Source organism: Lethenteron reissneri, chromosome 38 (assembly GCF_015708825.2).
Source record: "Lethenteron reissneri isolate LAM-NWPU_2019-01 chromosome 38, ASM1570882v1, whole genome shotgun sequence".
In the NCBI taxonomy this organism is placed as follows: Eukaryota; Metazoa; Chordata; class Hyperoartia; order Petromyzontiformes; family Petromyzontidae; genus Lethenteron; species Lethenteron reissneri.
Genome location: NC_083816.1, coordinates 3,557,240 through 3,583,012, shown reverse-complemented (window position 1 = coordinate 3,583,012; position 25,773 = coordinate 3,557,240). Strand labels below are relative to the sequence as shown.

The 25,773-nt window shown below is 57.6% G+C and overlaps 1 protein-coding gene across 6 annotated transcripts in view; it reads right to left on the bottom strand.

Moving 5' to 3' along the window:
* KIF21A (kinesin family member 21A) overlaps positions 1 to 25,773 on the bottom strand; it is a 63,322-nt gene that overhangs the window by 18,351 nt on the left and 19,198 nt on the right. For 3 of the 6 annotated variants that reach the window (XM_061567163.1, XM_061567161.1, XM_061567165.1), the window contains exons 3-24: positions 24,429 to 24,611; positions 23,456 to 23,605; positions 21,918 to 22,052; positions 20,128 to 20,301; positions 18,588 to 18,703; positions 17,849 to 18,044; positions 16,540 to 16,729; positions 15,434 to 15,497; positions 14,403 to 14,648; positions 14,093 to 14,134; positions 12,841 to 12,922; positions 12,135 to 12,258; positions 11,374 to 11,562; positions 9,599 to 9,798; positions 8,773 to 8,880; positions 8,030 to 8,098; positions 6,436 to 6,650; positions 5,981 to 6,134; positions 4,988 to 5,182; positions 4,694 to 4,798; positions 4,359 to 4,524; positions 1,315 to 1,335 (exon numbers count right to left, since the gene is read on the bottom strand). In XM_061567163.1, the coding sequence (XP_061423147.1) occupies positions 1,315 to 1,335; positions 4,359 to 4,524; positions 4,694 to 4,798; positions 4,988 to 5,182; positions 5,981 to 6,134; positions 6,436 to 6,650; positions 8,030 to 8,098; positions 8,773 to 8,880; positions 9,599 to 9,798; positions 11,374 to 11,562; positions 12,135 to 12,258; positions 12,841 to 12,922; positions 14,093 to 14,134; positions 14,403 to 14,648; positions 15,434 to 15,497; positions 16,540 to 16,729; positions 17,849 to 18,044; positions 18,588 to 18,703; positions 20,128 to 20,301; positions 21,918 to 22,052; positions 23,456 to 23,605; positions 24,429 to 24,611 (3,124 nt within the window). The remainder of the gene's footprint in view (positions 1 to 1,314; positions 1,336 to 4,358; positions 4,525 to 4,693; positions 4,799 to 4,987; positions 5,183 to 5,980; positions 6,135 to 6,435; positions 6,651 to 8,029; positions 8,099 to 8,772; positions 8,881 to 9,598; positions 9,799 to 11,373; positions 11,563 to 12,134; positions 12,259 to 12,840; positions 12,923 to 14,092; positions 14,135 to 14,402; positions 14,649 to 15,433; positions 15,498 to 16,539; positions 16,730 to 17,848; positions 18,045 to 18,587; positions 18,704 to 20,127; positions 20,302 to 21,917; positions 22,053 to 23,455; positions 23,606 to 24,428; positions 24,612 to 25,773) is intronic. The other 3 variants (XM_061567162.1, XM_061567164.1, XM_061567166.1) reach the window with 3 other exon arrangements.

Genomic DNA, 25,773 nt, shown 5'->3' with positions numbered 1-25,773 from the left:
TGTTATTGGCCAATTCGTGAGTGTTTTCACGTGGGCAGGTTGCCAGAGCACCCGGAAAAATACCTACGCATGCGAGGCGGGGGGGTGGACAACCCTCTATCTCATCCAGGCGAGCCAGAGTGTGGCTCCTCCTTGATGCTCACGGGAAGGGCGTATCACAACATTCGTGTGATCCACGAACCCTCGCCTCCACAGCACTGGGTTGCAGGCCGCGTGCGATGTAGCTACCGCCGCCCGGCTTCCGGAGTTGAATCACCTCGCAACTCCTGCGTGGTCATAGCTTGAGAAAGGGCGCGATCGACACGCGGTCTAACCCAGGGAGACCACCGTGCTTTGCGTGGCTCCATCGACGCGGGCCCCTCGCTGCGATCAAACAAAAATCTAGACGGACGACGAAGCCAAGGGGCTCGTGCTGCCCTGTGGATGCGTGCCGTCGTAAGACTCTCCCACAACGTTCCAAACTTTGTTAATGAATAGAAAAAATTACTTTAAAGCCACGGCCCAGAGCTTCCGTCATACCGCCCTAATTGATGCCTTTGCCATAACGCTGCGTTAAATCACGTGGCAGTGACGTCATCACGGTGATGTTGATCAAGTGCCATCATGACATGCTCAGTATAATAATACGGGTTATTATTTCGCTTGTTTACCTGGGAAAGCTTCCTGGATGACTGGATATCTGTGAAAAAGATATTCATGGCTAATCAGATGACTCCAGTATAAATACATAATCTCGTTCTGAGCCTCGCCGAGTCTCCACTCAATTTTAAGAGGGTCCTGCCAAGTTTTCGCAGTAGGGGGCGATGTTGATTTATGAATTTGGAGGTGATATTTTAGCACTGGGATGTTTTGTCCAATATCAGTTACATTGTACATGGGTTTTTTTTTTGCTCTGGGAGGAAACCCACGCAGAACTGGGGGGAGACATATAAACTCGACACAGAGAGGCACCCGACTGGGGAATCGAACCCAGGCTCTCCTCGCTGCGAGACACGAGCGTTACCACCCCGTGACCCTGCCGCTTACAATACACAAGTGGCTTTATCCACGAACAAAGTTTGGAACTCGAGTCGGATATCCGGGACGCCTAGCCCAAGCACTCATCTCGAAGATGAGAATCGTCCTTTGTAAGGGTCGCGACTTCCTTGAGCGGTGGGGAGTTGTGCTTTTGTCGCGGGAGGACGGAGAGACAGCGCCCCCCGCCCCCCAACCCCCACGGGGGGGGGCAGCGGCGACGCAGTCAAGCGGGGTTGCCACATGCAGCCATGCCGTCCGTGTCGCAGCTCTGTTACACAAGAGCGCCGCCTTACTTACCCAAGTCTAAGTTACGCAGCTCTGTGTGACAGGAACACACGGGGGGGACAAGCACACGCTCAAATCACATTGCACTGCACGCTGGGACGAAAGCTCGCACGCCAATCACATCGCACGGTACTGCAATGCAAGCCCACGCACCGTTCAGATTGCACAACACCGCACACTGGATGCAAGCTCACGCACCAATCGGACCGCACGGCACTGCACGCTGCAAGCTGGCGCTCCAGGAGCCTGGAGGACAGGAGCCAATGGGAAAGACACCAGGAGCGTCCGCAACTATTGGTCGACCGGTTCACGACATGCTGTTTCTCCACGCACCCCGAAGCTGCTCCCCCAGCCCTTTTCTAACGGAACAGATACGAACTCGCGCCTTGTGTTCCGAGCGGGCCAATACCAGTTCAAATCGTTAGTGAGAACGTGTTATTCTAAGATTTCGACGAGGCTCTCCGTCACAGCACTCCGCATTACGACGCCGTCTCAGAGTGTGTCTGTGCACTTCGATTGGCGCAGGTGCTGGGGGGAGGGCAGGGAGGCGGACGACCAATCAGCAGCAGCCGCAGCAGCTCACACCGAGCCGCCACCTCCATACAGCCACAAACGACATCACGCAGGGCGCCAACCCAGCTCCCAAGCGTCACCCACACCGAGCCCAGAGCATGCGCACCACCACCACCAGCAGCACGCTCCGCAGAGCCGCACCCGCGCAACCCTCGCCGCCACCGCCGCCGCCGCACATCCTGAGTCACGTGACTCATTTACCCAGGAAAGCTCCATCGAGTCTCAAGACTCTTTTTTCAGGAGGGTCCTGCCAAGTATTTCGCAGTAGGTTGGCGATACTGCTGTAGGTAATCTCAATTAAGTAATCTGCAGGTAATTTTAGCATTTTTATGTCTGGCCAATACCAGTTACATTGTACGCTTTGTTTAGCTACGGGAGGAAACTGGAGAACCCAGAAAGAACCCACGCAGCACAGGCGCCTGAGTCGGGAATGGAGCCCGGGCACGACTTGCCACGAGGCACGAGTGTCACCACTGCTGCGTGCTGGTAGACTGGGGTAGGTAGTACGCGACCAGGAGTAGCCACGGCCAAAGTTGGAGGTACACCGAACGTGGTGTGCCGGACGTGGATATATTTTCCGTGTCACAGACCCAGACACAAGTCTGAAACGAATCCCTTGGCAACGGGGCAGGCGTGGATCGATTGACCCCACCCCCCCCCCCCAGACAGCGATGCTACAAGATCCGTCACGATGCGGAGCAGCGATTCAACGATGACCTTCGTCCCGATGATGTTCGAGTTGCACTCTCTCATGGGCGACACGAGTCTCATCGGTATTGTCCCTATCCACTTGATTGTCCGTATCAATTGCATGGTTTGCACTGTCCGTCTCGCGTGTTCCGTTCCGCGTGTTCCGTCCCGTTTGCTCCGTTAGCCCGAATGTGGATTATCGTGAAATTTCGTAAATCGCGTGCACAATTCGTCTTTAATCAGAATTACACGACGATTAGCGGGTAACCCTGCTCTACAAGGCACGCGGCAGGCAGAGCCCACAGCCCACAGCGTCTGTGCACACGCACGACCGGCGTACAAAAACCGCAGTCGTCCACGGACGGAGTTTACAAACAGTCACATCAGGGGTGGCGATGGCGTCGGCACCGCGGCGGTTGAGATTTCTTTCTGCTAATCTCGCGCAGCAACGTGAACGTGGTTTCCCCCACGGAGCCAGTTTGAGTGGCTCAGCTCTCCGGTGTCACCCACGTCCCGGCAGGGAGCGGCGGGTGATTTATGAACCAGGCAGGCAACGAGGGTGCCGTCAGCGGGGCGACACCACCGCGTGGTTTCCCGCGTGGGAGGCTCGCTCGCGCACGCGGGAGACGCTTGTCGGCTCGCCACGCAGGGTTAATGCGAGCACCTGCCTGCGACTCGCACGTCCTTCGCGTTGCGCTGCATGCAAAGTGATTTATTGCCGTGACATTAGCGCCGACGCAGGGCTGGGACTGTTCGACATTTAACGCACGGTTTCATAATATCACCGTGGAATTATGGGAAGGAAAATTACGTTGGGCCGGCCGAGTACTGGGTGTACACCGAGCCAAGCAACACAAACGCACACACAGCTGCACGGCTGTGAGTTCTCCAATCCGCGCTCTGCTGCGTCGAGCTACGGATTTTTTAACTTTCTTACCGCACTCCGAGATTCAACGTTCATGAAATCTGAAGAAATAAATCGCACTGAAATTTTTGCTTCCAAATTCGGAACGCGGCGAGAAGGGTTTGGGGACGAGCAGCCTGCCGTCCGAATCGTTAGCGCGGTCCACGCAACCCAGCGCTGTCCAACCGAGGCGGGGGCCGAGTGCGCCCAGGGTCACCGCGCCGTCGCCTCGGCACAGCGGCGGCGCTCGCCAGCCCTGATCCCTGCTGGACTGGAACCACGGCTGCACCCTCGATTGCCCGCGGGTGTGCGAATGCGTTTTGTGCGTGCGTGCGTGCGGGTTTGTGCACGTGAAGAGCAGTGGTGCAGTGGTTCGTGGACCACTACAAACTCGGTGACCTGGGTTCAATTCTCAACCACGGCTAACACCAGTGGTGGTGATTATATGAACCTGCTCTAGGTCTAATCTTGATTTGAAGCTTTCGTAACTGCAGGAATCTATACTCTTTGGTTCTTTTGGTAAAGTCACGTGGGTATAAAATTATTATTATTATTTTCTACCTCCGTGACTTTACCGAAAGAACCAAAGAGTATCTGCTCTAGGTCTCCCCGAAGTCAACTCAGCCTTCGGGGCGTGGTGTATAAACACCGGCAGCAGGGAGGCAGAGGCTGCTGGGCCCGGTTTTTTCTAGCACACACCACCACCCTCTCGTGTGCTGTGCCGACACGGGGGGGGGAGATCCGCGTCGCTGTGTCCGCGTGTGTGTGTGTGTGAGTGTGAGTGTGTGAGTGTGTGAGTGTGTGAGTGTGTGAGTGTGTGAGTGTGTGAGTGTGTGAGTGTGTGAGTGTGTGAGTGTGTCCGTGTGTGTGTGAGTGTGTGTGTGGGCACCTTGCAGCGCGTTCCCCAGCAGCGCCTCCAGTTCGGGGTTCACCTCGGCTTTCTCCTTGAGCATGTGAAAGAGCAGCTGGCTCTGCGTGAAGCTGTTGATCTCCGTCTGCTTCAGCTTCCCTTCCAGCACCTTCACCTGAGACTCGTTCTGCGCCGCCAGCAAGCCCTGGCGGGGCGCGGGTGGCCGGAGGGCCAATCAGCTCAAGTGGGAGGAGCGGGAGAAGGGTCGTATCTGCGCAGATTATACCTGCTGGGGTCATATCTGCTGGAGAATGTATGGAGGGGAGTAGAGTGAGATGAGCGCGGAGAGGTAGGAGAGGCGTGGAGGCACCGACCTTGCTGATGGTGATGGAGAGGAAGTGCTCCAGCAGGTACCGCGCCTCCGTGAGCGAGCACGAGCCGATGATGGCGACCGTGTTCGTGTTCTCGCTCTCGTCCTCCTGGGCGCCAACCACACGACGGGGACGTTCACACGCGCGTCCCGCCCACGCGTGCGTCCGCGCGTGCGTGCGGGTGCGTGTGTGCCGCCCACGCGTGCGTGCGGGTGCGTGTGTGCCGCCCACCGGTGCGTGCGTGTGTGCGGGTGCGTGTGTGCCGCGAGGGCCACCGTCGCCGCGAGGGAGCCTCACCTTGGCCTCCTCCATCTGCATGATGTTGGCCTGGCAGTCCGAGATGCTCTCGTTGATGTAGTCGATGTTCGCCGTCAGGTTCTCCAGGTCCTCGCCCAACGTCGCCAGCATCTGCGCGTCCTCGGGGCCGGCCTCGAGCAGCCGATCGCGTCGCCGGCTCAGCCGGTCCCACTGCCGCGTCAGCTCCTCGCGTTGCTATGGGGGGGGGGCAGGGGTGGGAGTGGGGGCGAGGGGCACCAGCGTATTAAACCGCTGCCTACGCGACTCTTCCGTACAAACGGGAGAATACTAGGTCCCCCCCCCCCCCCTTCCCGAGATGAACACGCACGGCCCGTTTGTCAATGCGTGGAGGTCATAGTGAAGTTGCTCGTCTGAGCACTACCAGTAACTGGCTGAAAACGTCCGAATATATAGGGGACTGCAGAGCTTGAGCAATTGTTGGCACAGGGTTTACTGCCTGGCTTCTTTCTTTCCCCCTCATCTGTGGTTCCTCCTGGTGCCTCCGAGTCATCCTTTCTCTCTAGGTGAGCGATTGAGCGGATGTTTCGGTGGCAGTACATTACAAGTTGACATTATTATTATCCAGGCTCCGAGATGTGATGGGTCTTAGGCCCTATTGAACGGTTACAATGATGTACACATCAACAGGGCACTGAATGCCAAAACCAATTCAAACAGGACAAGCGTTGAAACTGACCAAGCAATTCAAACTATTAAAATACCATACATTGCGGGAGAAACTGATAAACTGCAGCGCTTCTTTAACACGTTTAATTTCATCTTCATTTTGATTTAAAGCTTTCGTGACTGCAGGGATTCATAGTCTTGGTTCTTTCGGTAAAGTCACGTAGAAAGGAAATTTTTATTGTTTTATATCAATATTATTTTATTATTTCCCTTCTACGTGACTTTACCGAAAGAACCAAGAATATGTTAAATTTCACTTCTCAGACTATCACCATCTGAAAGTCCTCTTCCGGACCCGCCACACACCTTGAGCAGCCGGTTCATGTCGGCCTCCATGTTGGTGATGGTCATCTTGCGCATGACGACGTCGGTGATGCGCCGCTCCAGAGTCTGCCACTTGACGCGCGCCGAGCGCGACGAGTAACTGCTCACGCCCTTGCGCAAGTGCTTCTTCCTGCTGCTGGAGAGGGGGTACACGGGGGACACACACGGGGTGAGAGATGGAACAAGCGCCGTTGCCGGTTCATGACGCAAACGACGCAGCACGGCTCAGCAGCCTGGTGTAGGCCGGCCACGTATAACCGAGGGATGAAGCGAGTTTCTCATTCCAGGAAGACAGAATCGACGCTGCGACCTCTGGATCGCAGGTCCAGCGTGCCACCCGCACACGTGAATATTACGTCAACGACTCGCTAGACACGTGTCTACGCTGCAGGGGAGGGACCGCCCCGCGAGTTCGGTACCCGCCGCCCAGCGTTCACCTCGCCGTGGCGGAGGCTGCGCTGGCGGTGGCCGTTTGCTGCCGCGCGCTGAGCACGCGGCCCCGCGACGGTGCCGTGGCGGCGGCGGCGGCGGCGGCGTCCTGGTCGGAGGAGCCCGTGGTGGCCGAGACGTCCACCCCAGAGTCGCCCACCACGTGAAGACGCCGGCTCACCTTGCCGGAGACCGGCTTGGCGATCCGCCGTAGCGCCGTCACCTGTCGGGACACCACCGCAACGCCGCCGCATTAAACGCCGCCGCATTAAACGCCGCTGGTTTCCGGCACAGAGCCCCCCTTCCCCCACCATGTCGCTCCCACAGCTCCTAGAGCACGCACCCACGCACGGCGCGTCTGCCAATCCACTGCTGGATGGGGGCTTCCCCGCGCCGCGCAGGTCGGGCGGGTTGCTTGATCGTACTTCACCATGCTGGCCGGTTGCGGGGAGCATAGAAGTGCAGTGGAACAATAGATTTTTGCTCTGCCCCCTCTGCTGTCCGCCATGAAACCCCGCAGGCTTACGGCGACCTGAACTGAACAAGCACGGGTGGTGGTCCATCCGAACGATGTCCAAGCTCAAACCCTTGCTGAGCTTTTTGGGATATGACGAGATCGGGCGCGCGCAAGAGAGAGCGACACGCTTCGCTGTGAGGCTCCGGGTCCCGTGATGCCAAGACGGAGGTTGTGAACCTCACGAGGCCCTCACCTGGCTCAGCCAAAGACGTCGGACTGCCGGAGACCCAGCGGCGGCAATGTGAGACGCATCGCTATGTGTGGTGCTAACCCAGCACACCTGCAATGATGGACCAACTTTGTGCCAATGTTGGGCCAATTTTGTGCCAACTTTTGGGCCGATGTTTTATGCTTGCTGGAAAGGCAATCAGCCTTGCTTCATGATTAATTTACGTCCATTATGTAACCAGGAAATGGACCATTATGTTATATTATCCTTTTAGCATTACCAATATTATTTTGCTTGATTACCCAGCAAGTCTCGTTAATCAGGAGGGTCCTGCCAAGTCTTCGCAGTAGGGGGTGTGATGATGGCTACTGCGTGTGTATTCTAAATAAGTCATTTGTGCTGTAATTGTTGTGCAAAATGGCAAATTTGGACCACGGCAATTGCACGCAATGGCCTCCGCTTCCGAATAGCATCACGGGTATCTTAAACGAGCAATGTCAAGCGGTGGATTTCAACTCCCACGTACTTCTGCAGCAAGCGCCGAAAGCGCGACTGCTATGTTAAGGTGCAGAGGGGGTCTGGGTGCAGGGAGGGGTCTGGGTGCAGGGGGGGGTCTGGGTGCAGGGGGGGTTTGGGTGCAGAGGGGGTCTGGGTGCAGAGGAGGTCTGGGTGCAGAGGGGGTCTGGGTGCAGAGGAGGTCTGGGTGCAGGGAGGGGTCTGGGTGCAGAGGGGGTCTGGGTGCAGGGGGGATTTGGGTGCTGCACGGCGGTCCTGGGTGACCACTGAGAAGGGGCGGGTTGTATTGTTTCACTTCACGCCGACACCCGCGGCCTGCACCGCGGGGCCCACGGCGCGCGGGGGCGCCACACGGCCGTGGGGACGAACGCCGAGCGACTTAATGAATGAGAGCAGAGACCTCCTCGGTTTTCCTCCGCAGGATGAGGTCCTGCTGTCGCTTCTGGGCCTCCAGAGATTTGATGTGATACTGAAACAGAAAGCGGCCACAACAGTGAGCACGGCCTTAACAGCGGAATCCTTCCGTACAGATCAGCCGCAATCATAATAATAATAATAATGACGTGGCACGTGCATTATTCGCGCTTTCATTCTCGTGGCGCAGGGCGATCGTCACGGAGGAAAGCGCCGCTGCGTTTGACGCGCAGCGGTTAGGGGACGATGTTGCTAAGGGGTCTCACCGAGGGCACCCCCAGTGGCAGCTCTCCCTGCCAGGAGGTCACGACAAATGCTCCTCTACGTGTAATCCAAACCGAGTAATTTGCAGTGTCATTTTTCAAATTCGGTGAATTTGGATCGTGATGTCGACACGCAATGGCCGACACCGTTTCGAATGAGGTCGCGGGATCATTAACGTCCGCAGTCAAGCAGACGGCGCGTGGCGTTCTACGGTTGATGCGCACCGCAGCGATAACGAGAGGCTATGAAGCCAATGCCCGAAACGTCGGCAATTTCTAAAATAAAAATATTTGAAGGCCAGATACACGCGGTGTTGTTATTGCTTTGTTCACTGATTGTGCACCACTGCCAACGCAGTAGCAGCAGCAAATAATTGAACGAGAGTGGCCTGTCGGCTTCCAACCACGCATATGTAAATGACCACACCGACCCCTGCGTGTGTCAGAGACTGCCCCCACCACCCACCTCCTGCTTGCGCTGGTCCTTCTTGAGCTGCGCGATCTCCCTGTTGCGCCTCATCTCCACCGCGCGGGTCTTCTCCTGCTCCTCCCGCATCTGCTTCATCAGCCGTACCTGCGCGGTCACCACGCGGGGAGTTACCACGCGCGCCACCAACTCCACCAACACAGTCCCACCAGCAGGACGTCGCCAACACTCGCACACACCCAGGCACACCACTACAGTCCCAACAGCAGCACACTGCCTTCACGCACACAGAGAATTAACCAATATTCACACACCCAGATGCACCCAGAAACCCCACGACAGATCCACGAACACACTGCTAACACACACACACCCGGCCACTACCAACAGACACACAGTGGCATCCAGACAATCCACGCTCACACACCCAGACAGACCACTACTTACGCACCAGCTGCGCAACAGCCAACAGACGCGCGCTGTCATGCGCACCGCATTAGCGATGTCTGCGGGGGCAGCAGCAATCCTTGCTGCGCACCTACAGGGGGCACGCACGGACCATCTTTCTCCCGAGCGCGACCGTGGCGTCGTTATTACCACCACGCTCGTTCACGCAGGGGAGCCTCGCCGAGTCCCGAGACTCTTTTTCAGGAGGCTCCTGCCGAGCGTTCGCAACAGCGGACAGACGGTTGCTGCTGTGCGTTTAACCAACTGAGTAATTCGCGGCGATTTTTTAAGTCCACTCCGATGCTGTGTGGTATTTTTTGTGGTTAATACACACCGCAGTATTAACCAGGCCGGCCAGCCGGATTCAAACCCCGCCCCTGCAACAAGCGCACGTCCCGAGCTTCGTTTGCCCCCTTACCTTTGTCTTCTTCATCTCGGCCACCTCCTGCTGGAGCTTCTTGAGCTGGCGCTCGTACTGCGACTGGTTCTTGAGCATGCGCGCGTGCTCCTTCTGCGCCACATGGAGCTTCTGCAGCTCCTTGTTCATGACCTGCAGCCGCTTCTCGTACTCCACGCGCACCTTGTTGGCCTTGTCCTCCGTGTGGCTCTCCATGGAGCCTGCATTGAGCGCACGAGCGAGCGAGCGGAGCGCTCCTTCAGCACGGCCGCCGCGACTTCCCGCACCAGACGCCGACCTCGCCGATCCGAGCGATTTTGTTGCTTGATGGAGCAACGACATTCTGTCCAAGCGACTAGCGATAAACGACTGTTTGGGATAATAATAATAATATCAACGTGGACTCACCACCGCACAGTCATTGTTCGCTCTCGTAGAGAGAGAAAGACTCAACAGGCGCCAGGAAGAGGAACTACAAATAAGCGGGAAAGGCAACAGCCACGCGGTGAGCTGGTGCTACCAACCTTTGTGGTCCTCGATATATTAAGATGTTTCCAGCCAATTAAGAGTCATTTACATCTGGGCAAGAAGCTCGCGCACCCAGAGAACACTCCTGGGTTGCAAGTGTAATGACGCTCTATCCCATACGATAGGGCAGACGAAAGATACGTCCACATTTTTGTTGTACCACCTTCTCCTGGCAAGCCAGGGAACGGCTCCTCCTCGATGCCCACGCGGAAGGGAGTCTCACAACATCCGTGTGCAATCCGCAAACCCTCGCCGCCTCCACAGTGGTGGATTACAGGCCATGTGCAGCGTAGGCGCCACCACCGCCTGGCTTGGGGCGATTCCATAGCGAATCTATGGAGGATCCCGCGTCAGCTCGCCGCGTGTAATGCTCGGCAATTAGTCTCACGGCGCTAGGACGTCTCTCTAGGCGACCCTTTCGAGGTTCATTCGGGCGAAGGAGTTGAAAACGGCGCTCTGAGCCCGCAGTGCTGATAAAGGCATGAAGCGAAGTAACGTACGCCGCTCGCGGACCGAATCGAGTTGCGCCGCTAAGGGGATGATGGTTGGGTGATGGCGCACGGTCTATTGTGTGAGCGGCCGTGTAGGGTTTGCCGTTTCGGCAGGAGACGCACAGCACGAGCATTGACCATTAAATACAAAACAAGCCGGAGTTTCACAACTGCCGCCGCCAGAACTGCTGGCTCTACACTGCGAGCACATGCACACGCACCGACCCCCCAATAGCCGTTACAAGCCTGTTAGGGGCAAGCGGCGTTGCCGAGTAGCACCTATGAAGGCCAATAGGGCACACGACAAGAGAGGGGGGTGGGTGGCCAGCACCATGTCTCCCTAGGGCTGATGTTTGACACACCGCAATAGGTTCTTAATTGGAGGCCGAGTCAACCAAGGGGAGGCCCAGGATTGGTTCAAATATTCGTCAGCAGTGTTGGCCACGAGCGGGAACTTAACTCCGGTCGCCGGGGTTCTGCACTACCGCTCCCCTAACACACGCAGGGACGCACGCAACATACACGCACGCAATTCCACACCGTGGCCAGCCCTCGTTTAAAGTTGCTGCACCACTGCACACGTTAGTGCCCGGCTCACAAGCTCCTCTCCTCCTGGCCGACGGCAACAATTTTTTTCTTCTCCTCGGCGCGCGGGCGGCACAGCGGGGCTCGTCCCACACTCATTTAAAATTTCCGCAAGAGCGGCGTCAGCGGCTGATGGAGGCAGCGGTCGGGGGCGGGGGGCCGCGGGGGGGGGGGGGGGGGCGTCGCACGCACCCAGGTTGTGCAGCACGCGGTCGCGCTCGAGCTGCGTGTTGCGGATCTTGTTCTGCAGCGTCGAGAGCTTCTCCTCGTACTGCTGCTTGAGCGTGTGCAGCCGGCGCTGGCTGTTCTCCAGCTCGTCGATCAGCTTCTGCTTGATGGCGATCTCGCACGTGATGTCCGCCAGGTCCGCCTGGTAGTTGGCTGGGCGGGACACAAAAACAAAGACGTATATCCCTCGTGTAGCATTTAGCAGACCAGTCGGGGCAAGTGCCGTGGGTGAGCAGCACCTATGGGGTGGGTGGTCAACACCACGCCCGGCCGCCTTTGTCTCCCCAGTGGCGATGATTACACACAGCAGCAGGTTCTTATTTGAAGCAGAGTTCACCTCAAGGAGGCCAAGGACCGGTTCACATAATCGTCACTGGTGTTGATGGCCGTGAGCGGGAATCGAACTCGGCTCGCCGGGTTCGAAGCACAGCATGCTAACCGCTGCGCCACCGCTCACCCAACGCCGCTCGCTCACAAAGTACGGGAGTACGCGTCACGAGCGAGCGTAGGTTGAGGCGGGCGGCCTCGCGGCAGCGCCTGGCGCTCCCAGCGAAGCTTCCCACCAGAGAAGCGCTTTGCGTGGCCGAGGGAACGGCAGCGTATTGTGGCCCAGCCAGGGCCTAGCACCCACCAGCTTCTATTCACCAGTCTGACTTTGTGATTTTTGCAACTGGCGAGGGAGGGAACGTCAGATGCGGGTGAGGAGCCGGCAGAGGGAGAGTCACCTTTCTCTTCCAGCTCCGAGTCAGACTCATCGGAGCTGTCGCTGGAGTCCAGGTCCTCCTCCTCTTCCTCCTCCGCCTCCTCCTTCTCCCCGTTCTCATGATCGCTCTCCTCCGCCTCCTCCTCCTGCCCGAGTACACGCACGCACGCACGCGAGCACAGATGCACAAAGACAAAGATCCCATGTATAGCTTCAACAGACAGTACCTGGTGCTAATAAGGCTGAGTCACCCGAGGGGAAGCCCTGGACTGGTTCAGATAGAGCAATTCGCAGCGATTTTTCCCAGATGGATCGCGCCGCCGCCGTGTCCATAGCTCAGCTATGAACATATACAGTCACATACACGCAGTCGCACAAAGCTAGTCTCTCACACACACACACAGTGACATACAGGGCAGCGTCACGCACGCCTGCCCCGCGAGCTGGCATCGCTCCACCTCCCTCCCCCCATCCCCCATCCCGTCCCACGCGGGCGCTGGCCCCAACCCACTTCATCACACGCTTCTCCAGGCCAAGTTCGAGGCTCGGCGAGCCAACTCAATTAACCGGCGCGGGTTTTAATCAGCGCTGTCTTCTCGTGACTCGTCAAGGCACCTCGACTCGAGAGAACCGGTGCTGGGCAGGCAAACCGCGAAGGGTGTTGGTGGCGGCGATGGCGGCGGCGGCGGTAGTGCAGGTGTCACACGGTGGGCCGGCGGGGCACTCACCGCCTCGCGGTTGTCACGCGTCCTCTCGTCGTGCTCGCCTTCCCGTTTCTCCGTGTCGCCCGCGTCGCCTCGCTTCTCCAGGCTGCGGGGCAAAACGACGAATGCGCGGTTACGCCGGGGCCTCGACGGAGAGACACAGCAGGCCCGTCGCAGGGGGGCCACGGGGGCAAGGCCACGCACAGGCCGTGCGGGGCGGCCCGCGCAGGCTTGGCTCGGCGGCCCACTGGGGGCCACGCTAGGCGGCCCACGTGGGTTGTGGCACGGTCCCAGTCAAAGCCACTGCATGAAAAAGCATGCAGCCACAACAACACGACAAACGTTAACGAGTATCAATTTGCATCGCGGTTCAATTTCCCAATCGCCGCCCTGGTTAATACTGCGGTTGTATTAACCGTGAAATCCTAAGCGCCATCCGGTTCACTCCCGCAATGTCATTTGCGAGACTAGGCCAATGCATGCCGGCATCACGGTCCAAATTTGCCCAAGTTGAAATATTACCGCGAAATTACCCAATTGAGAGGTACGGAGCGATCGTCTGCCCCCTCTTACTACGAAAACTTGGCAGGACCCTCCTGAGAAAGAGCCTTGTGAGAAACTCGGTGAGGCTTTCCGAGGTAAACGAGGGCAATAATAAAAAGTCGTTTTATTTCTTGAAGATGACTGAATGATGCCACGTGCATCAAGGATGGATAACAATGAGGGCTTCACTTCAGCCGGGTTTGACAAGGTCAGCGACTCAGAAACGACTTCTCTACCCGGCACCCCTCATCCATAACATGTCTCACTATGGCCTGTGGGGCTACTCCCAATCACCTGCCACCAACCCCGGTCAGCCGGTGACCGGGAAATTATTCGGTGAGAAATCAAACGCCGAGTTCAATTGCCGAGCGGTGAGGAGGAACGTGCCGAGCGAGTGGCGTTATAAAGCAGAGGAGTGGAACTCGGATCGGATCGCAGCCAGAGGGGTCGGCTCGTGACCCGGCGTGCACTGCACGCGACGGTCGCGGGGGCTCCGCTCCACTCCGCGACTACTCCGGGCCACGCCTTCCATCCAAACCGCTACGGCGCCTGACGCGAATCTCAAACGGCTAAGTGCGCTTTCGTGAGGCAAACAAAAGCGGCGCGGCGCTGGGCCGCGAGGAACCCACTGGGCGGGGCTACGGTCGGGATCCTCACACGCCAACGCATGACGACGCACGCGCAGCGCGGCGCAGGAGAAGCACAAACACAACGGGGGCGGTTGATAGCAAACCTCCGCGCCGACAGACGGCCGTGTCTTCCTTCCTTCTTTAGCCTTGGGCGAGACAAACATAGCAGACGCACATTGAGAACGCCGCACGTCGCCCCCTGAGGGCTTCGATAAATGGACGCCGTTTCCCCAAAGGCGCCTCTCCACCGCCGCCACTCACGAGAATGGGAGAGCCGCGACGACGACCGCACGTTACGTACAATCGAGCGGCCAAATCCCACAAGTGACCCCAGCAGTGAGGAACGGGGGAAAGGTCAAAGCCTCCCCAGCTGCCCTGCAACAGGAATATCGGTGGCCGCCAGCAGACACCGACCTGATCTTCCTCTGCTTCTTCTCCTTCTTCTTGAGCTTCTCCAGGTCTTTGCGAGCCACCTCCAGGACCTCCTGCATCTCCCGGTCGGGCGTCACTCCGTAGGGCCTCGCCACGGCCCCCGAGGGGGCCCCCAGGGAGGCAGCGGGCGACGCGGCTCCGCCGAACATGGGCGAGCGCGAGGTGGACACGCGGGTCAGCTCCCGGCGCAGCGAGCCATTCATTGCCTCGCTCTCCAGGAGCTTGGCCCTGGTGAGGACACGCAACACATCAGCGCGCGACGTTCTACCACAGCGACACACGACACGCCGGCAAGCAGCCACGGCCACACCACGAGCGACAAATCCAAATGCAACACGTGACGCGTCAACACACCACACACAACGCGTCAACACACAACACATCAACACAACAACACGTGAACACGCACAACACAAGCAAAATACCGACACCACCTAACATCACATCACATACAAGTTTCCCGCACCACGCATCGACCAATAACACCACACCCCACTCCGTGCACACAACCACAGACCACCATACACAGAGACTTACCAGCACACGCCACATGCCACCACAGGCCACTACACAGCATTGTCAATACACCACCATCACCACATCCGTGACTTTTGCCATCACAAGGTGGCGACAGTGACAGGCACAGTTGACGGCCCCCAAAAGCCCGAACCTCTCCTCCTCCTCTAGCTTGCTCGGGAGGCCATGCGGGACGAGCCTCGTGGTTTAAAAACATTCCACCACCGCAACCTCTGCTTCTCCGTTTCAACCAAGGCATTCGCATGAACACCTTGGGCTCCGCGCAGCTCCTGCACACGGGAATCGAGTGGCTCGCATTGGTAGTCCGAGCGCGCGTTTTAACCGGGAGCTCGCTTCATCGTTCGCTCTCTCGCTCGCCCGCCCGCTCGCTGCTCGCCGCTCTGAAGCCAACGTGCCGCGGGGGACCTGCTTTGTTGTGGGAGAGTGCGTGCTGCGGGCAGAGCCGCTCGGGCAGTGAGGGTTTAGGGATGGCCGACCTGAGGTCCTCTATCTCCTTGATGTAGCTCTGGATCATGGACCCAATTTCCTCGCTGCCGTCACCTACGCACCGGGAGAGAAGACAAAACGGGGGACGCAGGAGCACGGCCATCAGAGAGGCGGAAGCCTTTCAACAATTCCGTCCCAATTAGGATCAACCCCAACACCCCCCCCTCCCCCGCCAACACCCGTAACACCCACCCACCTGCCATGCACCCCATTCCCCCCCCCCCCCATTCACCCCTGAAACGCCAGCTGAGCGGGCACCGACAGCGCTGAATATAAATTAGGGTACAAACAAACGTACCATGTAAACCGCGTGCTGGGATGAAGAGCCATTGCCTGAAACGTCACCTTTTGTTTTGTTTTTAAGGCTACACGCACGCAGCATTGTTATTGAATGCCGAGTTGTTGTGGTTGTTGTTGGTTGTACTTGTGCACCACTGCCAACTCAGCAGCAGCACCACGGCACACTGTGCACAATGTGACCGGTACTGGCCATGCTTTCAAATTACTCAATTGGGATCGCGCACACAGCAACGTTGTCCCCCTACTAGCAAAAACTTGGCAGGTCCCAGCCTGAAATGAGTCTTGAGACTCGGTGAGGCACGGGGGGCGACGATTTCTGCGTTTCCCAGCTGAGAAATTTGGGAAATTTTTTCAAATACGAACTGCATCGCTAGCACAATTGCCTACTCTTCTGCGAGTGATGTCACACATCTTTAACGTCCACTGTGAAGCAGACGGAGCGTGAGGTTATGGCCCTGAATGTCAAATGGCCAGCAACAATGAGCTCTTATCAAAGTTGTAATGGATTAGTGGTTGGCGCGTTTGTTGAATTGAGCCAGGTTGTTAATATGAGAGCCTGGGAACAGAGACGATGATGGGTGGCAGAATAGCCGCCACCACCACTCGGGGATGATGATGACGATGTGAATGATGGCTACAAATCTGACAAAATCATCAGCAGCACAAACCCACACCTGCGGCCACGTGGAGCAACACCGCTCCCAGTCACTCCACCACGGCAGGGTGCAACGTGGGTGCATGGGTGCGTGGGTGCGTGGGTGCGTGCGTGTGCCCGTGTACGCCGGTGCTGCCTTGCCTGCACCGGCCAGCGCATGGCTGGCGTGCTGCGTGAGCACGTGGGCAATGCGCGCGTTGAGGGCGTCGATCGTCTCCTGCATGGCCTTGATGCGCATGCGCAGGTTCCCGTTCTCCGCCTGCAGCATGGCGTTCTCCTGCACCATGTCGTTGAGGCTCTCCACGCCGTCCTCCCCGACCAGGCGCTTGCCCTGGAGAGAGGGGGGGGAGTGAGAGAGTGTGAGTGATAGAGAGAGGGAGGGAGAGAAAGGGAGAGAAAGTGAGAAAAAGGGAAAGACAGGAAGGGGGAGAGAGAGAGAGAAACGAGAGGGACCGCGTCCCTCGGCTCTTCGCACCGGGTGATGCTCACCGCACCCCCCCCCCCCCCCCGCACGCTCCTGTGCTGCCCGTCTTCACCAACCCGCAACAAGCAGCGTGGTGAAGTATGGTCAAATAACCTCCACCGCGACCCGTACGGCATGGGTCGAGGCTTCTAATCTAGCAGCTTGTTGGCTGAACCGGCGGATGCAGTCGCCCTGTCAGGCCCCTGGCGATGGCTCGTGTTGGTGTTGAAGGAGACTAAAATCGTTTGCGATCGCGTGTTTCATCTCCAGCGAGGAGCGCGTTTCCCGTCACAGTTGAGAGACGCCCCGTGGGAAGATGAGGAGGGGGGGGGTGCTCCCGGGGGGGGGGCATTACCCGGTAAGGGGGGGGGGAGCTGTGTTTCTGCATTTGGGACGGTTCATAGTCTGTCCATCTCATTCCCATCGTCATCATCATCATCATCAGCCAGGCTCGATGCACTGCTGGATGAAGGCCTCCCCGAGCCGTCGCGATCGTTGAAGAGCCCCGGACGCCACTGCAAACGAGCGGTTCCACCTCCAGAGTTTTTCCAGGTGAAATATTTTGCTGGGTTCACGGTGGTGGGTGCAGGGTGTTGGGTGCAGGGTGCTGGGTTCACGGTGGTGGGTGCAGGGTCTATGGTACTACGACGTGCCCTCCGACGTGCCCTCCCCTTCACTCACAGTGGGCGTCAGAGGTCCCGTGACGTCATTGGAAACAAGCAGGCCATCGTGTGCCGGCGTCACGGTCCACAATCGCCAATTTAAAATTACACCGCAAATGACTTGTACGGTGCGAAAGAAGTTTAACATACATTCACACATACATTTGGGATTAGACACAGCAGATATCATCACCCCCTACCGCAAAAACGTGGCAGGATCCTCTTGTAAAAGAGTCGTGAGACTAAAGCGAGGCTTTACTGGGCATCGTCTTAATCATGATCATCATGACCACCGTCGTCATGACGATGAGGCACCTCCACCCACCGTTTTGTACTCCATGAGCTCCATCTGGATGCGTGCGATCTCGGCGCGCAGCGCGCCGATCTGCTGGCTCGTCTTGTCCTGGTTCACCATCACGCGGTTCTTGATGTTGCGCGCGCGGTTCGCGTACTTCAGGGTGTTCAGCGTCTCCATGAAGTCCCGGTCGGATGGGCTCACGCACGCGATCATAAGCGTTCGGCTGCACACAACGGCCACAACAGCCACCATTAAGTTAGGTGTGGAAGCCTCTTGCAGCTGACGGGTCACGGGACAGACCCAGGTGTTGTGGATTGACTGAGATGACTGACGGATGCACTGCTAATGCTGCCCGCTGTGCCAAATTTCCGGGTTTTAACTGCCCGGCGCTCCACTAATTGTTGCGAGCGTCGCTTCTCTGCCCTAACACCGCTGGTACCAGTCGTCAGCAAGTCCACTCAGCTCCAGATCCTCCTGGACCGCATCAGCCCACCTCTTCTCTATCCCATACCGCACCTGCTTAGCCCCCTCTATTCAACCTAAGGCTGCTTGAGAACTAAGTGGCTGGGCATGCAGCTGACATAACAGTGTGTGTGTGGTTACACAAAGACACTCTGTATAACATTTAACAGTCTGTTGGGGCAAGTGCTATTAGCGAGTACCTATGAAGACCGGTACGACACACGAGGGGGTGGGTGGCCAGCACCACGCCCGGCCGCCAGGTGCTGATTTGAGGCTGAGTCAACCGAGGAGTGGTGGCCGCTACCTGTTTCCCCCGAGAGAGTCCTGTAGCAGGCGTGTGAGCTTCGAGTCGCGGTACGGAACGTGCGTCGCCTTCTTGCTCTGGTCGCCCAGCGCGCTGATCACGTTTCCCAGCGCCAGCTACACACGCGCGCACGCAAGCGGCGGTCAGCACCAGGGACATCGGCATGGCCACGCGCCGGCCGGCCAGCGACCCTCACACCGACCGCGCCCTGGACGCCCTGTTGAGGTCTCAGTCTACCAGACACTGCCGATTGTGTTATTTCATGCACACCGTTTCATCCAACACCACAGCGCAGGTCACGAGCACACTCACTCACCCACTCACTCACTCACCCATTCACTCACTTACTCACCCACTCATTCACCCACTCACTCACTCACTCATCCACGCATGAACTCACTCACTCACTCACCCACTCACTCAATTACCCACTCTTTCACGAACACAATCAATCACTCACCCACTCACTCACAACACTGCAGGTCACAACAATTCCCTTTCTGCTTCTTCCATCGCACTGCTCCACGGTGGAATTCCCTCCTGCATTGTCTCTTTTTCCAAGCTCTTACAACAACAATAACTTGGCTCAATTCCAGAAACTCTTATCCATTACAACTTTGATAACAGTACTATTACTAACTATTTTTTTTACAAAGTAATGCCCATTGAGCTATATAGCTCTTTTGAAGAAGTGACCTGGCCAAGAATTATAGCTCAAATAAGTGGCTCATCACGTGGAAATTTATAGCAGCCAAATACTCTAAACGCATCTTTCTAAATGTTGAGGGAAAAACCGGAGGGGCCTGAGAAAAATCCACGTGACCACGGGGAGAACATGCAAACCCCAAATATATAGGCGTCAGGGTCGGGATCGAACGCACACCCTCCTGTATTCCAAGCGAGGTAGTCAACATCTTGCCAAGAGTGTTGCTGGCCACTTGATGTTCAAGGCCCTTGGGCCTCTGGTCAGTAACTGTGTCCGTCTCTCCGCTTGACCAGTGGATGTTCAAGACCCCGTGACATTGTTCTAAAGGAATCGGCCCCTGTGTGCCGACGTCACGCTCCATATTTGCCATATATACAAGGACTGTTTTCTTGGAATTTCTCTTACTTGATACAGCTATCGTGCTGTGACGGTTCCACCTGAAGACGGAGGCTTGTGTTGCCTCCGAAACGTCGGGATTTTTATTTTTATTTTACTTTTATTAATTTAAATTTAAATTTTTTACCTACGTGACTTTACCGAAAAAACCTAAGAATATATTTTAAAATGTACACCGCCAATCACTCAACTGAGATCACACACAGTAACCACCTCTCCCCTCTCTATTGCGAAACTACCGCAGCCTGCGTCTGTGAACCACAGCCCTGCGCTGTGAGAACGGAGCGAATGCCAGACGCAGTGCTGATGAGCTCCAGTTGGAGATGAAGCTGAAAAAGCACGTGGACCGCGCCCATCGCGTCGGCAAGCACGCAACACGGAGACGGCAACAGACCGACGGGGACGCGGGCGAGACGGTGCCGCGGGAGCCCTACGCACCAGGCCGCAGTTGATGGAGATGCCCTCTTTGGCGCGGTCCCCCGTCGCGCCCGTGCGCTTGAGGCGCTCGGAGCCCGCCAGGTCCACAAAGTGGAACTTTGCGGTGAGCACCTCGAGCTCGTTCATGGGGGCAGAGGAGGAGGCCTCCACGCTGTTGCTGTATTCCTCCGCGTCCTGCAAAAACACGCCGCGGGCGTGAGTGTGCATGTGCGGTCCCGTCAACTACCACCACCCACCCACACCACGGCCGTGGTCTTCTTTCCACGGCTGGCACCGTAGCCATGGCATAACTTCCCATGTCTGGCAACGTAGCCGTGCCGTCGTTTGCCACGGCTGGATTGTAGAAGTACCACGGCTCACGCCGACTGCCCACTTCAGTTACAACACAACCGCAGCACCTCGAGGCACTGTTGTGCGGAGGCAGTGACGGGCGTAGGGAATGGCGCCCCGCGGGTGAACAACCACGCGTGCCGTCGTCGCGCTCTCCGTGCAAGCCGGGCCCTTACGAGAGATCGGCGCCGACAGGTGAGTGACAGCACAATCAGAATATTAATACTAGAGCGACGTGCATCGCTGTGAAACTCTGGGTCCGGTTGATGCTGATCACAGGGGTCGCCATGAGGTCGCGCTGCTACAAACCATTCCTGTCGATTCTCGTGTTTTTTTTTTCTCTATCAGGCCGACTGCTAGTTAGCCTTCACGCTTGCTTTTGCATCAAACAGATTATATCACCTGATGACGCTGCTGCTGCGTCGGCAGTGGTGCACAAGCACAGTTAACACCTCAACACTTCCCATGTAAAATACGCTGCATCCTTGAAGGCACAAGTATACAATGGCAAGCGACGTTTGAGGCAATGACCCTTCTTCACAGCACAAACAGGCCAGAGAGGCAGCGTGTTCTCTATATTCTGAAGAATGTTCGCAGAGTGACATTATATACACATATTTTTTTGTTCAAATAAAACGTGTGTACTTTTATAAGTCTGCAGTTTTTTGTGGTGATTTGTGGACGGTTCAGTGGCGTCACGGGGATTCGCACGCCACTGAACGAGTCGCGCAGCCATGAGCAGAAACATCATCTCCCATCGCCGCACAGCGACGAGCATTCAAGCGTCTCTGCGACCGCGTCTCCGCGTTGGAACGTAAACCTCGGTGATCGCGCTGGCAGAGATGAATAGCGGTGACGCGCCGCCACTACTGACGGGAAGCGACGGAGCGGCGCGTTTCTTTTATAGCTGTAACGGACGCACTGCTCTGGCCGTTGAAGCTGTCAGCGGAAACCGCGATGAGTGGGCCCCATTCCCACCTGGCCTATCATGGAGCGAGGCTCACAGAGGCCGGACCGGCCCGGCTTCGACATGCTGTTGACATGCCATCAACCATTCTGCACCGGAAGAAGGCCGCATTCCGGTCAAACTGCCGGAGGCAGCGGCAATCGGCCAATATTTCCCCTCGACAGCAACACACATGGCGCCCGCCCATGTGCTGCCCTTTCAAACCCTCAAATGTTGCCATGAGTTGGAAGCGATTGCTGGGGTCCCGCATGAGCGAGCGCGCGGCGTCGTGGGCGGTGGGCGTGTGAACGTTTGCCCCTGGGCTTGCCGGGCGGTTCGACACGGTTCCCTGAGTCCAGCGAAACTAATACCGCCTAATCCTAAAAGTCACCTCTTCCCCTGCTGCTCACGCATGGACGTGAGCATTACAAACAGATGCGCAGTGCGTACAGAAGCCAGGCATGTGAATGGAACAGGGGCGGAGGTGAGGGACGGCGTTGCCGGGGTGGTTTACCTGTGGTTTGGAGCGGCACACACGCTGTTGGCAGATGTGCACGGTGAAAATGGCGTGCGAGCGAGAGCTCTGCACATTCATCTGCGTGCTGGCGGTTGTGCGCGACAGGGCGCCTAGCTTCAGGCACTGGATCATCTGTGTGTGCACACGCGCACACACGACAACAAACAACAACAAAGATCCCCCGAATAGTCTTAACAGACTGTTGGGGCAAGTGCTGTTTGCGAGCACCTATAAAGGCTGGCACGGCACACGAGGGGGTGGGTGGCCAACACCACACCCGGCCACCTTTGTCTCCCTAGTGGCGATGTTTACACATCGCACCGGGTACTAATTTGAGGCTGAGTTGACCTACGGGAGGCCCAGGACCGGTTCAGATAATCGTCACCGGTGTTGGCCGTGAGCGGGAATCGAACCCGGGTCGCCAGGTTTGTAGCGCAGCGTGGCGCTAACCACTACACGACCGCTCCACACACACATACACGTGCATTGTCCTCGTAAGCATGGTCTACACCCACCGCGATCTGCCACTTTAATCCCAGGGACTAACAGTGCTGTCGTGAAAGCCCAAATTAAATATTAAACGCGTCACTCTCCCAATCTCTCACGCATGGCGGCGGTGGCGGTGGGGGCTCTCTGGCCGGGGAACGCGAGTGCCACTCAACGAAGCCGTGTGAAAGAGCTGCCAAGGTCTCCCTGTCGTATCCACTCAAGAAAACATCGACCGCCAAGCGAAACCCGCCTCGTCCCTCCCTCGCCGTACCGCGATCACGGCAATCAACAATATTTACGCTGCGCCTATTAAGCCGCGATTGTAAATCACAGGCAGCTGCGCGTTCCGCGTTCCGGTTGCGCCACATTCCGCGAGACCGCAGGATTAAGTTGGAGGCATCAAATAGCAGAAGTCACAACGAGACGAGACGGGGGGCCAGGGATGAGCAGGAGACGCCGCGACCGGTAATCTCTCAGCCGCCGCTCCTCCCACGCGTTCGGTGGGAGAACACCCTCTTGACAAACACATCTCCCCTTATCTCGCCTCCTGGCAGGATGAGAACATTCTGCACCGCGTGGCCTTCTTCTTACGAGCTGTGTCATTATCTGAGCCGTGTAATTATCTTCGGAAAAACACAGCTCGCGAACGGAGTAAATAAGCTCAAGCATGCTCTGCCACTGCCCCCCCCCCTCCCCACTGCATCCCCTCCCCCAGAGCGATTGTTTTGACTGACAAATGAAACGTGACAACGCCGGAACTTGTAACAAATGTCTCGCTCTCCCACTCCGCGAGCAAGTGGCCGTGATGCATGGGCCACGCCGAACCGAGCCGCAACCTCACTCGTTGCCCCCACCCCCCCGCCCCCCCCCCCCCCCCCCCCCCACCCTCAGGCACGAATGGGAACGGCGTGACCGGACAGGGCCCGTGCGCCACGTACGACCGCAAGCGGGGCCATCGCACGGGAGGCCACCCCGAGGCCCTCTCCGCCCGCCCACCCCCTTCCTGAGCTCCCCCGAACGCGACGAGGTCAAAAGGCACAACCGACCTCTTCCTCCGTGGCGACGGCGCGCGTGGTCACGCCCACTGTGTAGATGCTGCCCGCCGCGTCCTCGTGGATCTTGATGCTGGACTTGCGGTTGCGGGACTCGACGTCTCGCGTCCCGTCAAACAGGTCCAGCACCTCCTCGTTGTACAGCTGCGGACACACGAGATCCAATACAACAAGCACGTCGCTCCAACACGCGCTCTTCGTGGCGCCAATCTTATGTCCTCGGTCGGTTTGTGTGTTGTTATTTCATAATCAATTACTTAGGAGAGTCACGCAAGTGTGCAGGGCCCTGCTGCTGATGTTTGGCTGACCCCGGTTGTAGTGTGCATGCGTTTAGCTATGGGAGGAAACCGGAGAACCCGGAGGAAATCCATGCAAAACAGGGAAAAATCATACATCCTCCACTCAACAACAACCGCCATTCGCCACTAAGTGGCGGTGACGTCACCACGACACTTGTGCCAGGCCAAGTGCACCTTGAGGCCACGTGAAGTGTCCTCCACTCACACACTCACTCACTCACACCCCGCAGCATAGAGGGAGAATGTACAAACGACAAAGACGAAGATCCCCCGTAAAACCTCAACACACTGTTGGGGCAAGTATTGTGAGCGAGCACCTATGAAGGCTGGCACGGCACACGAGGGAGTAGGTGGCCAGCACTATACCTAGCCACCTTTGTCTCCCTAATGGTGAAGTTTACACATCGTACTAAGTACTCATTTGGGGCTCAGTAGACCTAGCGGAGGTCCAGGACCGGTACAGATAATCGTTACTGGTGAGTGGGAATTGAACTTGGGTCATCTGGTTTGTAGCGCAGCGCGCGAACCGCTACGCGACCGCTCCCCACGCACTCAATCGCACTCGGCAGATAAGTGGGAAAACACCCAACTCCACACACAAGAAGGCGCTCGAGATGGGAATCGAAGCGAGGAGCTCGGCACTGCGAGGCACCGCCCAAGGTGGTCACCTCGAGGAACTGGGCGCTGATCTTGAAGTCGGGCGGTGGAAGGTTGTTTTGCAGGGCCTCCTGGCGGCGCTGCTCGATGCCGGCGTAGAGGTGGGCGACGGCGCGGGGGATGATGCCGTGCTCCTCCTCCTGCACCGCCACGTCGAAGCCCGTGCCCATCGTGTACGTCTTGCCCGAGCCCGTCTGCACCACACACAGCGCAAGCCCGGTACCGCTCACCATGTCACGTCACCACGTCTCCCTCACTGCATCTCCTTGCCACGTCTCCCTCACCGCGTCACTCTCACCGCATTAACCTAAATTTCACCTTGCTGACCTCACCTCTCAACACTTCTCACTCGCCCTCACCGTGTCTCCCTCACCATGCATCTCCCTTATCACGCGTCTCCCTCACCAAGTATCTCTCTCGCGAGCGACCCATGGCACGAGGGGCCGGGCGACGTCCCCCCCCGCTAATCCCCCCAGGGTGGGCGGCGAGCAGACAGGCGAGGGCCCGCTCCACGGTAGCAGCGGCGACCTCCCACCCGGGAGGGCGGCGGGCCCACCTCCCTCCCACCCTCCCCGGGCGGATGCCTCGCGCCGTGACAGGACAGGAGCATCGTCGCTTTTAGGGCGAGAAGAATTTTGAATGCCGCGGGCGCGCTCGCTCGCTCTCGCTCTCTCTCTCCCGCACCCGAGCCATTACGCTCGTGGGGATTTGTAAGATTTTCATTCTCAAGCTCTCGCCGGTGTTGTGACGCAGAAGGGCGAGGACACGGCTCACCGTGGCGGCGCGACGATGGCAGCGGAGCATCGGCGGCCAGGGTGCGGCTCGCACCTCCCAGGAGGTCACGGCGTTGACAAGTTTGTGCTAATTTTTTTGTTGTTTACGTAACGGGAGGAAGCCCAAGTTAGTGAATGCGTGCAAAGGCCGCACGGAGGGCTGCGTGAGCCCACTTGGTATGCTGCCACCGCGCAGCCCTCGCTGCTGCTGGGTTAACGCTGCGGGGGCGCATCTATCGACGGCACTGAAGGCCGGTCACTGTTCACAACGAGTATCACTGCTGCTGCTGCTGCTGCTGTTTATGTTCAACCGGAATACAGCCGGCTCGGCGGTATAGTGAGTGGCTCGGACGATGAAGTTTGTGAGTTCACATCCCACGAAGCAGTACTGATCTTATCGACCCCTGGACGGAGGGATGATGGGCTAAGTCGAGTACCGCAACCAGGATTTGAACTTGCGACCGCGCGAATGTGAGCAACTCGCTCCGCCGCTGTGAGTCACCTCACCGGGAAGTGCTGGCTGTAGTGGTAGCACGCTTGCCCGCGAGGTGACGTCCTCATGGCTAACGCACGCCAATAACCA